General features: G+C 32.1%; 3 protein-coding genes and 1 pseudogene across 5 annotated transcripts in view; 2 read left to right on the forward strand and 2 right to left on the reverse strand.

The window, feature by feature from the left end:
* The first annotated feature begins 4568 nt into the window (after window positions 1-4568).
* On the forward strand, window positions 4569-6357 carry LOC138944786 (seminal metalloprotease 1). Its single transcript, XM_070315763.1, has 5 exons — window positions 4569-4765; window positions 4932-5111; window positions 5369-5671; window positions 5889-6022; window positions 6097-6357. Exons 1-5 carry the CDS (start codon window positions 4612-4614, stop codon window positions 6244-6246), a joined length of 921 nt encoding a protein of 306 aa, XP_070171864.1. The 5' UTR covers window positions 4569-4611; the 3' UTR covers window positions 6247-6357.
* Window positions 6330-13492, reverse strand: Fu (STKc_STK36 domain-containing protein fused). 2 transcript variants are annotated; one of them, XM_070315759.1, is made up of 10 exons: window positions 13474-13492; window positions 9429-9563; window positions 9232-9345; window positions 9016-9161; window positions 8760-8939; window positions 8550-8694; window positions 8282-8475; window positions 6957-8152; window positions 6681-6865; window positions 6330-6608 (listed from the first exon to the last, which is right to left on the reverse strand). In XM_070315759.1, exons 2-10 carry the CDS (start codon window positions 9561-9563, stop codon window positions 6540-6542), a joined length of 2364 nt encoding a protein of 787 aa, XP_070171860.1. In that variant the 5' UTR covers window positions 13474-13492; the 3' UTR covers window positions 6330-6539. The 2 variants fall into 2 exon arrangements, with proteins under 2 accessions (XP_070171860.1, XP_070171861.1); XM_070315760.1 differs by lacking the exons at window positions 9429-9563; window positions 13474-13492 and having other exon boundaries at window positions 6331-6608; window positions 9016-9145; window positions 9232-9321.
* LOC138941742 (zinc metalloproteinase nas-4-like) lies at window positions 11036-13323 on the forward strand (annotated as a pseudogene).
* LOC138944785 (U11/U12 small nuclear ribonucleoprotein 48 kDa protein) overlaps window positions 11273-14207 on the reverse strand; it is a 64209-nt gene continuing 61274 nt past the window's right edge. For both annotated transcript variants that reach the window (XM_070315761.1, XM_070315762.1), the window contains one exon: window positions 11273-14177. In XM_070315761.1, coding sequence (XP_070171862.1) covers window positions 13547-14177 — 631 coding nt within the window. In that variant the 3' untranslated portion in view covers window positions 11273-13546. The remainder of the gene's footprint in view (window positions 14178-14207) is intronic.

Consider the following 14207-nt stretch of genomic DNA (forward strand, 5'->3'; position numbering starts at 1 on the left):
AGACCGGTTACGTACGTGATATTGAGCGACTTCAATGAGTGACAACACTGTGCAGAAAAAGTCAAATATGGTCTTCAAAATATTACCACGAAATAATCCGCATGTTTGGCTTATTGCGCAATGTTAATGATTACGATCTTCTATCTCGCGAAAGATATATTTGTAATGCAGTAAAATATATCACATAATAGCCATATATATTGTAAAGACTTTCATTCTTTTTTATAAAACGATAAGTTTGCTCTGACACATAATCTCTTAAATTAATATCTTTTAATTGAAACTTGTTTGTATTTATCTACTTATAATTTGACAACTAATGTAAAAAATAGTTCAATATAAATATTATTGTATATGTAATCGTTATATATTCATACAAATACTGCTTGTTATATTGTATTAATACAGAAACGCATGTATAAAATGTATAATAAATTCAAATTTTAAATTACCTCTTGAATATTAATAAAATTAGTATTATTGTGAAAATACATTTCCGCCGTTTCAACTTCTCGTGTGAGCAGCCCGCGCCGATCTTGAGGCTTCGCGTGCGTCAAAATCTGACAGCATTATATCGCATTAATTTCCCCAAAAACTATGTTTCGTATTGTATTTTATTTGCGTATCGAATATTAAAAACAGCGGGGTAAAAGCATGCTATGAATGCTCCCACGACGGGAAAGAGATTCACGCGGTTCATTGACCCACGTGGCTACACGTGGAGTAGCATGTGCATTCGCAAAAGACTTCGCGTGAACGATCGTTAGCGACTATCGCCTCGACTCTGTTCGCGCGCCGGGAGCAAGGAACTGCTAATGCGACCACGGCAATCGTTAGAAATCTCTCACGTTTCTTGCGCCATGGTCGGTATTCGCCTGGCCTAATCGCTCGTTAGACAAGTCACGTGTCACAGCACCACGTTGAATTCGCGCCCTGCGCACACAATGACTCCGACGAACCGACCGTGAGTCCAATAAAACGATGACGTTCCTCTCGAGGCGATACGTTCGTTCGCATTTGCGCGAATGTCTCGATCTTTGCTCTTTCGGCTTTCGTAGAATTATGTTCCATCGCTCGCCATCCTACAGAGAACAGCTTGCTCCATAATACTGATGCAGTTGTGATAAAATTCTTTATCCTTTGCATAATTAACAAATTAGTACATACAAAATATTTATTAACGGAAATTATAGACGTGATTTATATCTAGATGTGTTAAAATCTAAAACAGTACGCGTAAGACAAGTTTCTTCTTCCGAATGAGAATTTTTAATGACCAAAAAAAAAAAAAAACTACGATGAGAAAACGAGATTCGAATATCTTCCTTTTTATCTCTGATTGAATGACAAGATGGGCAATTTTTAGTAGAGTCTATTCTGATCCTAACGGAATTTATTAATTAGTAGAGTTGAGCATATTCATATATACTGATTAATGTACGAGTATCATTGTATAATCATGTACATTAATTGTATGCCCCATGCGCTTACGTTCATAGACGTCTCATTACGCGCCACTTACTGATCATCTTCGTTTCACATTTTTGCAAGTATTTTGCAGTTGAACTACATGCAATTAGCTATATAAAGGAAATAAGATACTTTTCTTAAGTATTACAGAGAAATTTAACCTCTGGGTGCAGATGCATCAGATATTATTAATGTACGTGCACAGTAAATTAATGTAGTGATATTTATTTGTTATCCTCAATAGTATAACAGACAAAATAGAAAGTATAATGTAGAAGATGGTAAGCAGTCCTGTGTGAAGTTAAAAAAAAATTTATAAGTATCATCCGCATTTTAACAACCGTTAGGCCATCGATCGGCCACTGTCTATAAATTTTATCAAGAATTAATAACTCGTCAAAGATCGTAATCTGGTTTTTGTGGAAGGTATCGTGCAAAAAAAATGTCTTAGTGAAATAAGCTTAGAAGGGGAGAGATAGATAGATAGATAAAAAAAAAGAGAGAGAGAGAGAGAGAGAAGGAATGAGCGAGATAAAATGAGAGAGATAAAACAACAATGGGCAGGCATCCGATAGAATTGCGACGAGATGATACAATTTGTGAAAAGAAGTAGAAAAGAAAAGGAGAAGAAAAAGCCGTAAACCATCGTTAGACACAACATAAAACGCGAGTTTCCCCCGTAACGAACGTATAAGAATCATTCTTGCTCGCTTGCGGTTCCAAGAAGTCCGGTTAGAATTTAGGCTACGAGGAGCTCCTACCCGAATCTGGAACGCCTCGGTCGTTGGCCTTGCCTTCGATTCCCTGCCTTCGAGATTTTCGGGCGCAACTCTGTCGTATACCGGCGTGGTTGTACATCCATATATTAAAACGGACCTTTTATCTAACAAATGTCTAGACCGGTTCGAGCCGAACCGTGTTGACGTTCGCGAATCACGCGACGTCGCCGACAATTTTGTCCCAAGTCCGTACAACGTACGGAAAGGAAAAGATGAGATCTAAACGGCGTTCGCTTGAGAGATGGAGTAGGAAATTTTAATTATTTCGATAATTTCAAGTGCCTAGCATATCGGTCTCATTTTCGCTTGCTCACTATATAAATATATAATAAAACAGATAAGATAAATAAAAAAGATAAGTAAAATCGACATAAAGTGACAAGCCCGCCAATCTGCATACCGATTATATTGAATAATAATGGAACAATGTATAAGAAATTTTTAAATGGCAAAATGAGAAATAAAAAATGTAGCATATAAATATGATAAATATAATACTACAATATTTTTACTTTTGTTAGCGAATCTCATGTCTCACTCTGGATCTTATTTATCTAATTTGAAGATCATATTCAACATTTTCAAGAAAGAAATGTTAAATAGACGTTTTTAAATTAAATATATAATTAGATAATATCACAATTATTACAAGAATTATTCAACTTAAAAATTTATCATTGATGAGAAAAATTAATATATTCTCGATCCTCTTTACGCGTCAAATAATTTTTTAAAATTAGAACTAGCAATTGATTTGCACCAAAACTCTATGTAAAAGAGAAGAATTAATTCATCTCTAGATCGTTTTTTTGTTTAAAAATTTAATTTCTTATAATTATCTAAATCTAAATTAATAGCTGTACCTCGAGTGTCGTCAATTTTCCCTTCACATTCTAATTCTCGTTACTCATATTTATGATGATATGATTATTGAAATGCATATATTGCAATCGTTATTGGCGCTGTTTGTGCATCGCACATTTGATGCAGTGAGCGAAGCTGCCACCGTTAATTTGGCGCGATTATAATTGCACGCCTTTTTTTCTCGCCTCGTATATGCCCGGGTCCGAGTGAAGACAGAGGCTGAGGCAGCACGAACCTCGGACGCGGCGGAGACGGTGGAGGTCCGGAGGGAAAGGCACGAAATGCACGATTCGAAGATAATATATCGATGTACTGAATTACGCGGCCGGCTACCGAATCATTTTGACCCACATCCATGCTGGAGCGTCGTCGCCTCGAGGCGACGGGATGCCGGAGATCCGATCAGGCGCCTTCTTCATGGCGCTCCTTTATCGAATCTACCGTGTTGCTCATTTTCAGAACAGCGATAAATAATGCGCCGTGAGAGATGAAAAAAGGAGCCATGCCATATTTTTTGTAACTGCTCGGCAGGATATTTTATGATAGATGTACTGTAAAAGAGTAAAAGTTTTATATGTAAAAGACATGCAAAATGCAACTTGAAATGTCAAAAATATCTGTTATCCTTTGTTCGAATTTGTATTGTACTTTCAAATTTCTTAATACGTTTGAAATCTTTTGCGATAAATTAGAAAATTTAGTTTATACATAAAAAAAAAAAAAAAAATTTAATTGTCAATTAAAAATTTTAAAAGATTACAGTAATATATAAGTAAATTCATAGAATATATTTTGTATATTTTTCAGTGCAATCTTTTATATTGAAAATAAATTTTAATTTAAGGTATTTTTATTCGTAATCAAGATATATCCAATAAAAGAAAAATTTGCAGTTAAGAAATTGCCTCTACGAAAGAAGAAATATTTTACATTTTATCATATACACACACACTAAGATATAAAGCGCGGCAAGACTTAATTTGTATTTATTTCGTGTAACTTCCTTTATGTAAATATATCGTCTTTATATACATCACAATAACATGCGGTGATAATTCTACTGTAACTTGTCACCGGAACCTATTTTCTCGGTGCTATTAGGTCGTAACGGAAAGATAAGCCGCGCGATTTATATTCAGGCTGTGTCCGCGATTATAATTTTCGACCTAAATAGTTTTCAAAACGAGAGAGCATGAGTGAAACATAGCAATGATAATTGATGTTATTAATTAGCCCCCGAAGGCAACATTAATTTAGTGCAAAGCAAATTGTATTAAAAATTGATGGAAGCTCACATTTCAAAGGACATTTAGTAAACATTCTTTACTTCACACAAGATAAAACGAGATAAAAACTATATATTTGCATATCCAGTATCTAAGAAGTTCTGCTAGTGAATGTATTCTACTGTGGATAATGATTACGTATAAAAGGAAAGGAACAATACCTTGTAGTGTTAGATTTAAGTGGTGCTCCCTTTCAGGACAAAGGTACAATAATGGTCCTAATGCGAATAATTTTATCGTTCATAGCAATTGGTATCGGTTCAGGATTACCAGCTAAGAGTCATTGCGGATCTCATGGTCGCCCTGTACCGCCTGAGCCACGGTTCGATGGAGTTTTCAACAGTGACTACAATCATGAGAAAATTGGTAATTAAATTTCTAATTGTACTTTTAATTTCACGATAAATTTATAAATATACGAAATTTGAAATCAAAATAAATTTTATTTCAATATTATTTTAGTATATATAGCGATTGTAATTGTTGCAACGCTTATTAAAATTTTTTGTTATACTCATCTTTTTTTATATAGCCAATAACATAAAATCTTGGAGCCCGGATGATCCACAAAATGTTTGGGAGCTGAGTGGTTTACACGAGGGTGATATAATGGTTCATCCAGATAGTCCCTCATGGAAAAATGGCCTCTTAGATGCTACAGCGCGATGGCCCGGCGGTGTTGTGCCTTTCTTTATACAGGAAGATGATTTTAGTAATTTTTTATATAATTATAATAGCAAGTAGAACAGTATATCGAGTATTTTTAAATAATTACAGTATTTTTAATCAATTACAGATGTGCTATATCTATTATATTTCGGTTTACGATTGATTTCGTTGAGATTCGCTTATAAGCTCGGATTGAAATCAAGCGTCAAAACTGATCATAGCAATGATTCATTATATCATATTAATCATATACATGTACTTGAAAATTCAATTTTACATATATGATTCATAAACTCATAGATCGAGATCAAATCGAACTAATCAAAGGAGCTATGCGGGAGTATCATGAGAGAACTTGTTTGCGTTTCCGTCCTTACAAGGATACTGACGAGAATTATGTGACGATACAAGCGAAAAAGTCGGGATGCTGGTCCCTGGTAGGTCGTCACGGTCATGGACAGGTGTTGAATCTACAAAATCCGGGATGCGTTCATCACGGAGTTGTCGTGCACGAGCTCATGCACGCCTTAGGCTTTTACCATCAGCAGAGCGCCGCGGACCGAGACGAGTGGGTCACCATACATTGGGAGAACATCAAACTGGGTATTTACTAATAATTTAATTTTTTTTAAGTATCTTATCTCCTGTACATTTATTTTTCTTTGTAATAGTTTTTCACATTTAAAAACTGAGGCTTTTTAATATGTAATATACTATTTATTTAGTTATTCATGTTATATTCCATAACATTATTTTGACTTTTAAGATGGAAAGTCTCGCGTAATACGTGAATGAACCGAATTTTAATAAACTTTTGCAGGTAAAGAGCATAATTTCAATAAGTATGATAATCGTACTGTCACTGATTATGGCATAAGCTATGATTACAAGAGTGTCATGCACTATAGTTCTCATGCATTCTCCAAGAATGGAGAACCTACTATTACGCCCAAGGTAATAATTGTGTGGCACACTTGCTATATTTGTATTGATTTTGGTTTACTCTCAATGTTTATGTCATTTTGCAGAAAAAAAAGGTAAAACTTGGTCAGCGAGATGGACTCAGCGAAAAGGATGTAGCCAAGGTACAAGCAATGTATAAGGAGCAATGTGGCGATCGTAAACCGGAAGAAAATGATTCTTCTGAAGAGATTTTTATAGAGTGGATATTGGATTAAATTCATATGTTTCTAAAATCAAATTATCTAGAATATATAATATCAAAATATTGATAAAAAGCAAATTAAACAAGTAGATTTCCACACTTTTAAGTTACAACACATGTTTATTATATAGTGATTTATGAAAAAATATCATAAATATATTTTATTTCTGTAGTATAAAACTACAAATCTGTTCATAAATAAAATATATATTTTATCTTGAAATATTATAAGACTTATATATCGCGGACAACAATAGCATTAAAATCGATCCCTAAAAACAATCTTTTTATTTGATCACAAGGCACTTAATTGGCAGGATTCTTTTGATTGTAATATGTTAGTTGTTTCAATTCGTTTACTGCATCCTCTGCAGCCTAAAATATTTGTAATATATTATATAAAATTCAAATTTTAAAGAATATATTGCATTAGAGTAATTTACTTACATTTCGTACTTGTTCATCCTCATCCTCAATTAAACTCTCAACGAGATTTCTTAATGATCTATCCCAAACTTGTTGTAGTGCTCGACAGCAAAATCTACCCAACAATCTGATCATAGTACATGTTCTCGCTCGTAAAACAGCTTGTCGATGATTGAGAAGTTTGTTGAGCTGCTCCATCAAAACTCCTTCATTAAAAATACAAAAGTTGTTTATTTGTAATATATATATATGTTATATAAAATTATACTATAAAAAAAATAATCTACAATAGCTCACCAGAAGGTTTTGTACGTAGTACAACTTGTTCCACAAGTTCAGCATTCTCAGGTTGAGAACGTAGAACATTATTTAAAATCGCAACGAGATCTACAACAACCCTTGCCTTCCTTTTTTCCAAAGCTAGCAATTGCTGTAAAAGTGACATTCCATTCACAATGTAAATAGCATCGCAGAACTGCATGAGAAATTGATCCTCGATATAGACCAATCTACAAAGGACGAGCATCGCACATTCAAGGGCTTCAAGCTCATCTGCGGATAAAGAAGACGCCGATTTCGTTCCCGCATTGGCTAAATCTGCTGTATTTGATTCGCTGTCGGAACGCTCTGACATTAAGAGCTTTATAGCATAAACGAGATTCGGTACCACTCTTACATCTAAATAAACCCGTTCAATCTTCTTCAAATTTTCCTTGCTGATTGACACGGTAAATGGCAAAGATAATAAGCAAGCTACATATTCGACGACTCGACAACCAGCTGCCGAATTTCTCAAAGGAGAAACAAACACTGAAACGCAGTTTTGTTGCAACAGCGAGTCGATTTCGCCCTCCATAACTTCTTCCATTGATCTTTGTAAAAATGCAACCCATTCTTCGTTTTCGATAGGTCTCTCTACTGCTCTCAGCTCCCAATCCGGTAATCTTGTATTCTTTTCGATCAATTTTCTCTCACCGAATTCCTGTTCGTAATCAATGCTCAAACAGCTCTGTTTGCAATCGCCATCACCATGTACAATTTGATTCACATGTGAAGATATTTCGATTTGTTGTCCTATATTAACTCCATCACCTTGAGCATTAGTGTGGTGCATTTCTCTATTCAACTGTCGTATGGAATGATTGTCAGCTGTTTGCATTTGAACAGGTTTTGAATGATCCTCTAGTATTGGTAAGTTATGATGTACATTTGTATTATGCGGACAATCATTCTGACATATAGCGTGATCTGCAGCTAATAGATCACTTCTCAGAGATGCCCTAAGACTAAGATTTCCTAAGAGTACATCAATACTAGCACTGGAATCAGTGCCACTTGGTTCGCTACGACGCAATGCTTGACAGTGAGTTATCCCATGCTGACAGTAAGTAAAAGATATTGGATAACCTGGTTGTGAGAAACATGTTCGTTGATGATGTTCATGGTGTTTCCTTTCCTGTTCTTGCATTTTTTGGATTGCTTTCTCCACAACTCTAAAAATGTGATTAAATAAAAAAAAAAAAAATATATATATATATATATATATATATATATATGTATATATATACTTATTATGTACATAATTCCTTTCAAATAAATATCAAAAATTAATAATACAATACTTGGATTGATTAGCAGAACGCATTGCCAGATTATGTAATTGCTGCTGCTTTGCTATCGCTTGGCTTGCAGACAATGGAGTTGTGAATGGAGTAGGCGCAGTGCCACTTACTATTATAATTCGATCTTTGACAAATGGATGTTCGAGAAGAGCAGGCCAGCTTAATCGCTGAGAAGGATCTTTTTGAAGTAAACCCTAAAATTGAAATTACGATAAGTTACATTATATATTAATATATACATCACCTAGAATAAAAATAAAGAGCTTACTTGTAAAAAGCTCTTGCAATTTGGAGAAATAAAATCTGGCCACTTTATTGCTTCAAACCTGATTAACTTAACCAAATGCAGTATTGAATTGGTTTGAAAAGGAGGAGAACCTACTACCAATTCATAAACTATACAGCCTAGAGACCTACAAATTATACAATGCATTTGTTTTTATAATTAAAATATAAATAAATTGTATGGCTATATTACCATAAATCAGCATTGTGATCATAAGGATATTCTTCTATAAGTTCTGGTGCCATATATAGCGGTGTCCCTTTGATAGAAGTAAGTACATGTGTACCAGTGCTCATACTACGAGCAAATCCAAAATCACATAGCTTAGCCACACCGTTTGCTTCCAAAAGAACATTTTGAGGCTTAAGATCTCTAATAATATTAATAAAATTGTTATATCATTCGATATATTACATGCTGTCAGTTCTATCTACAATTAGATACAAACCTATGCATTACTCGATTTGAATGCAGATAATAAAGCGCAGATACCAAATCACATGCTATTACTTGTGTTCTTTCCTCCGATAATCTGCCTTCCTTATCCAATATGTCATAGAGTTCCTTATCCGCATATTCTGTTACAACCACGATCTAGATCAGATATTCCACAAAATATCTAGAAATATGTTTTATTTATAAGCTTAATTCCAAGCTGACGTACCTCATTCTCTGTTTCAAATGAGTCTATCATTTGTACTATATTCGGATGATGCAAATGACGTTGAATCTCACATTCTTGACGTAAACTTTTAAGTTCTTTGAATGATCTGCCACACTATGGAGTAAATACATTGGTGTATTAGTCATGAAACAGAAGTTATTTATATCTCTCTTGGTTCATATATACAGGCGATATACCTTTCTTATCATTTTGAAAGCTACGATTTCGCCATCCGAACGCTTTTTAGCTTTATACACCTGCCCGAAAGATCCCTCCCCAATGTGCTTCAAAATCTCATATTTTTTCATTTTGAAACTTTCGTATTTCTTCATCTTGATAGTTTTTAAATAAAATATAAAAAAATTCGCTTTTGTATCAGCAAAATATATACGCATGCGACAAAATAAAAACCGCTCGACGCGTTGAAATATATTAAATATATACAATTAAATGCGAAAACATATCAACTATAGATTAGATGTAGTAGTGAATTTTTCATAATTTGGAGAACTTCAAATTTAAAAAAATTTTTACACCATCGAGTGATAAACTTTTTTTTCTTTAGAAAGTGCTTTTAATTTGAAAAAAAAAATTATTCACATATATAATATATATTTAGATTTTTTACTTTCAATACTTGTTCATATTATTTTTCACGTCTTTATAATAAATATATAAACAATCTTAAACATGTTTTAATTCCTTTTCTCTCAATCAGCAAGCTTGAAAACAAAGATTATATTGTTATGATTATGCACTAACGCTCATTTAATACTGTTGGAGCAGGAAGAAATAGTAAGTCAAATCAAGTATGGTTGGTAACCGAAGAAATCTCTGATGATAACAGAAAAAAGACAATTACGCGGGAAAAAAGAAATATCTTATCGCGCGTGTATACACATACATAAATAAACATAAAATATCTGAATAATAATAAATATAATCTATATATTCATATGAATATAATCTATAGTTGGAGATAAGCAAAATAAATATGAAAAATTAATACATAATATAATATTACATTATTGCTATATTTATGTACATATATTTATTTATAAATATGATTTTAACTAATATATTTTTTTCTTAGTTTAAATCTCGCTTCATTTACCATTAATAAAATTTAATAAAAATACATTTTTTTTATGAAGATATGAAACTGTTAAATCCTACACATAACACATAGATTTTCAGAATATTTTAAGAATATATAATATATATCATAAAGAGAAAAGATATTATAGGGATGTTCTCAATATCTACAATACATTTAATATAAAATATACGAATATCATATATGCTGTTTGAAAATTGAACATTAATATCATAAATCTTCTGTAATTCATTTGTATCAGAAAAAAAGCTCTTTCGATAAGACATATTTGCTTTTGCATAATAATTTCTATTACTGTAACAAATATTAATTATACGGTGTATTAAAGTCGAGAATAAGAAATAGAATTATAATAGAATTAACGCTTTTGTTATGCGCAGCGTGTTATAAAACTTCTTCGGGCGATTAAAACATGTTTTTATGTTTGTAAGAAAATAAAATTGTTATAATAAAAACATAATGTCAATTAACAATTTTTAAATAATTAATGAAAATCTAAGATATACAAAAAATATTATTTTTCTAAGACTTGAAGAATTATCTTTTACAAGCACAAATCTCTCTCTCTCTCTCACAAGATCAAATTCTTAGTAAGAGCAAATTGTCATCGTAGAGTGACAGTATATTTGAGCAAACATTCACATTAAGACAATCGTCTATATTAAGTGTTTTGCTTGCAAACATAACATGATATGGCATATTTTGATAATAGAAACTGATAATGAATCAAATCTATTGAAGGCAAATTTTGCTCTGTTTCAAATCTACATTAAATTATTATAGATCTGCTCGATTTCCAATTTGCTGTCACATTTTGTTGATAAATTTTATTATATATATGTATTGCTACCAATTTTTTCTGTCAATATTCTTGCAACAAATCATCCTACATAATTTTTCTATCTTTAAAATTTGCAAATACTTTGCAAAATGTTTTGCAAATGTTTTCGATAAACTTTGTTGCCTGGATTATTTAAATATAATTTCGACAGACAAAAAACTGCTGCAATAAAAATTATATTAGCGATATAAAAATTAATTGATCAAAGTTTCATTGGCAATTATTGTGGCTTTTATTAATCATTTCTTAACATTGATTTCCCAATTTAATTTGCTGACATCTTGAATGTTATTATTGAGGCTTAAAGGTGAGGGTGAAATGAAAACATTTCTAATACATTTTGATTGTTGTTATTCTAATTGATGAGATATGCCTGATCAATGTTAATTTTATTTATAATGCACAGCAATATCAATCTCAAACGTTAGTCTATGTTTGTAATTCGTCTAAAAAGATGCAGAAAGCTCGATGCCTAGGTGGCATGTTTTCTTTGATATCGATAGTTTTATTAGGAAACTGGCCTGTCACGGATGTTAACGCACATTTGATGCAGTTTTCCAATTCTTGGAAAGGCCTGTCATTATCGCCAAAACTGACAAGGAAGACTGTTTCCAAAACTGTCATCAGTTATAGACGTAAGAAGAAGTCTATTCATTAATTATATCTAGATAATATACAAGTGAAAACATGACAATATTTTATGACAATTAACATTTTATACACAGTTGATACGTGGTCTCAGTATGATAATCCCGAAGAAGGTGGACAACAAGAAGGAGATATAAATAATTCACCGCAATCGAGAAAAGTTCTTACGAAGGATAAAACTTTATTATGGCCCAACGGTGTCATTAATTACTACGTTCATTCCTCCATAGGTGAAATATTTCTCTGACCATTTTAAACCGTGTAGAAATAACGACATAATAGTCACATATATAAGGAAAAATTTTTTTACATTTCAACTCAAGATCAAGTAATAAATATGTTGAAAAACTATCTCTAAACACGGGATTTACATTATCTGTTTCAGTAAACGAACCGATGAAATTTGCTATGTTGGAGACTGCATTGCATACTATAATGTCAAAGACTTGTATTAAATTTACACGCACTCAATATGAAAAACTTCCGGCAAACAATTGGGTCAACATTACAGGTCATCAGAAGGGTTGTTTCTCCGATTTAGGACGTAACGCGTATGGATCTACAACCTTGAATTTAGACATAGACACATGCTTTCGCACAATTGGACACTCAATACACGAGCTGCTGCACACCTTAGGTTTATATCACGAACACATGAGACCAGATCGTGACAAATACATCACTATAATGTGGAAAAATATAAAAAAGGGTAATCAATAGTGACTCTCACCACCTTTAACATGCAATTAACGTTGAATTGAAAGTAGGATTAACAAATTTATTTCCAGGAAATGCATTTAATTTCTATAGTCTGAATAAAAGTATCATAACCGATTATGGATTACCGTACGATTACGATAGCATAATGCACTACTCGATGACTGCATTCTCTGTAAATAGATCGATTCCAACAATAATACCTACGGTAATTATACGACATATTCTCATAAATACCCGAAGATATTTTAAAGATAAAATTGTGTTAATATTTATATCTAACTTAATTAATGTTGCATCGTAATGTTGTAAGTAATACAATATTATTGATTCAGAATTTGTAATTAAATTAATAGTATGAAATTTTATTTCTTAGACTTCTACCGTGGAGATTGGCCAAAGAGATCACATGTCGTATTATGATATACAGAAATTGTTAATTGCTTACAATTGCAATTCCAATGACACTGAAAATTCGGACAATAACAAGAAAATTTTTGGTCGTCAAACATTGCAGCATAAATCTATGTCTAAAATAGAAGAGACATCACAATCAACACGTAAATCAGCAGGAATGTTTACTATACATAATACAAAATCAGACAAATTAGAAGAAAATAAGCATATTAAATCGGAGAGATCATTGGATAGATATGATCAAGAAACTTTTCCTAGATCTGTAAAACTTATTCAACTCGATAATTATCCTGTACCTTTAAATCCAATATATCTGTATATAAATTTCCATTTTTAATTTCATAAGAAATAAAAAATATTTGATAAAATAAATTAAACGAAATTTTTAAATGCAATTATAATTAAAAAATATATTTGACCAACGATAACGGAGAATGATATTTCATCAAGTAAATAATATTCATGCTAAATTTAATTTTCAAGATAATATAAATCTACTCACTTCATATACATGAAGATTTTTAAAATAAATACTATTTGTTATCTGTTCGTTCTTCAAATTGGATTATCAATTATCAATAATCTTTATTTTTCTTTTTTCGCTTATGATCACTATGTTTCGAGTGTTTTTCTGATGATTTGTCACGATCTTGAGATTTATGTTTTTTTTCATGATGTTTATCTTTATGTCTATCTCTACTTCGACGTTTATTTTTCTTATGTGATTTTCGATCTCTTGAATGGGATGATTTCATGTATTCAGTATGCCTACGTTTTCTATATGTTTCATCTGAGCATTTTTCTTGCCTGTCTCGGTCTCTTGATCGATGATAATTCTTTTCTTCCAAATCCTCTCTTTTTAAATCATCTCTTTTGTAGTGATCGTTTCTTTCTCTATAATGCAAATCATCATAATTTCGCGAAGAAGTATGAAATATTTTATATAGACGGTTTGTTTTGTCTTGCATCGCTTCGTAACTTGAATTGTCGGCTTCAATAGTCTGAACATGATTTGAATTATTTTGCTCCAACATGTAATCGGTATATATTTCCATTTGTTGATTAATTAATTCTCTGAGTATTTCAACATGAGATTTCTTATTTGTATGAACACCTTTATGTTTTGCTCTACGTCTTTTCAAATTACGTTGTTGGACCAACAATTCCAGAAAAGATAATTTTTTGTCTTCTTTCTCTTGGTATTTCCTAAAAATAATATATATATATATATATATA

The sequence above is a fragment of the Polyergus mexicanus genome, unplaced genomic scaffold (assembly GCF_030449975.1).
Source record: "Polyergus mexicanus isolate NDT 795.1 unplaced genomic scaffold, iyPolMexi1.0 SCAF_2, whole genome shotgun sequence".
In the NCBI taxonomy this organism is placed as follows: domain Eukaryota; kingdom Metazoa; phylum Arthropoda; class Insecta; order Hymenoptera; family Formicidae; genus Polyergus; species Polyergus mexicanus.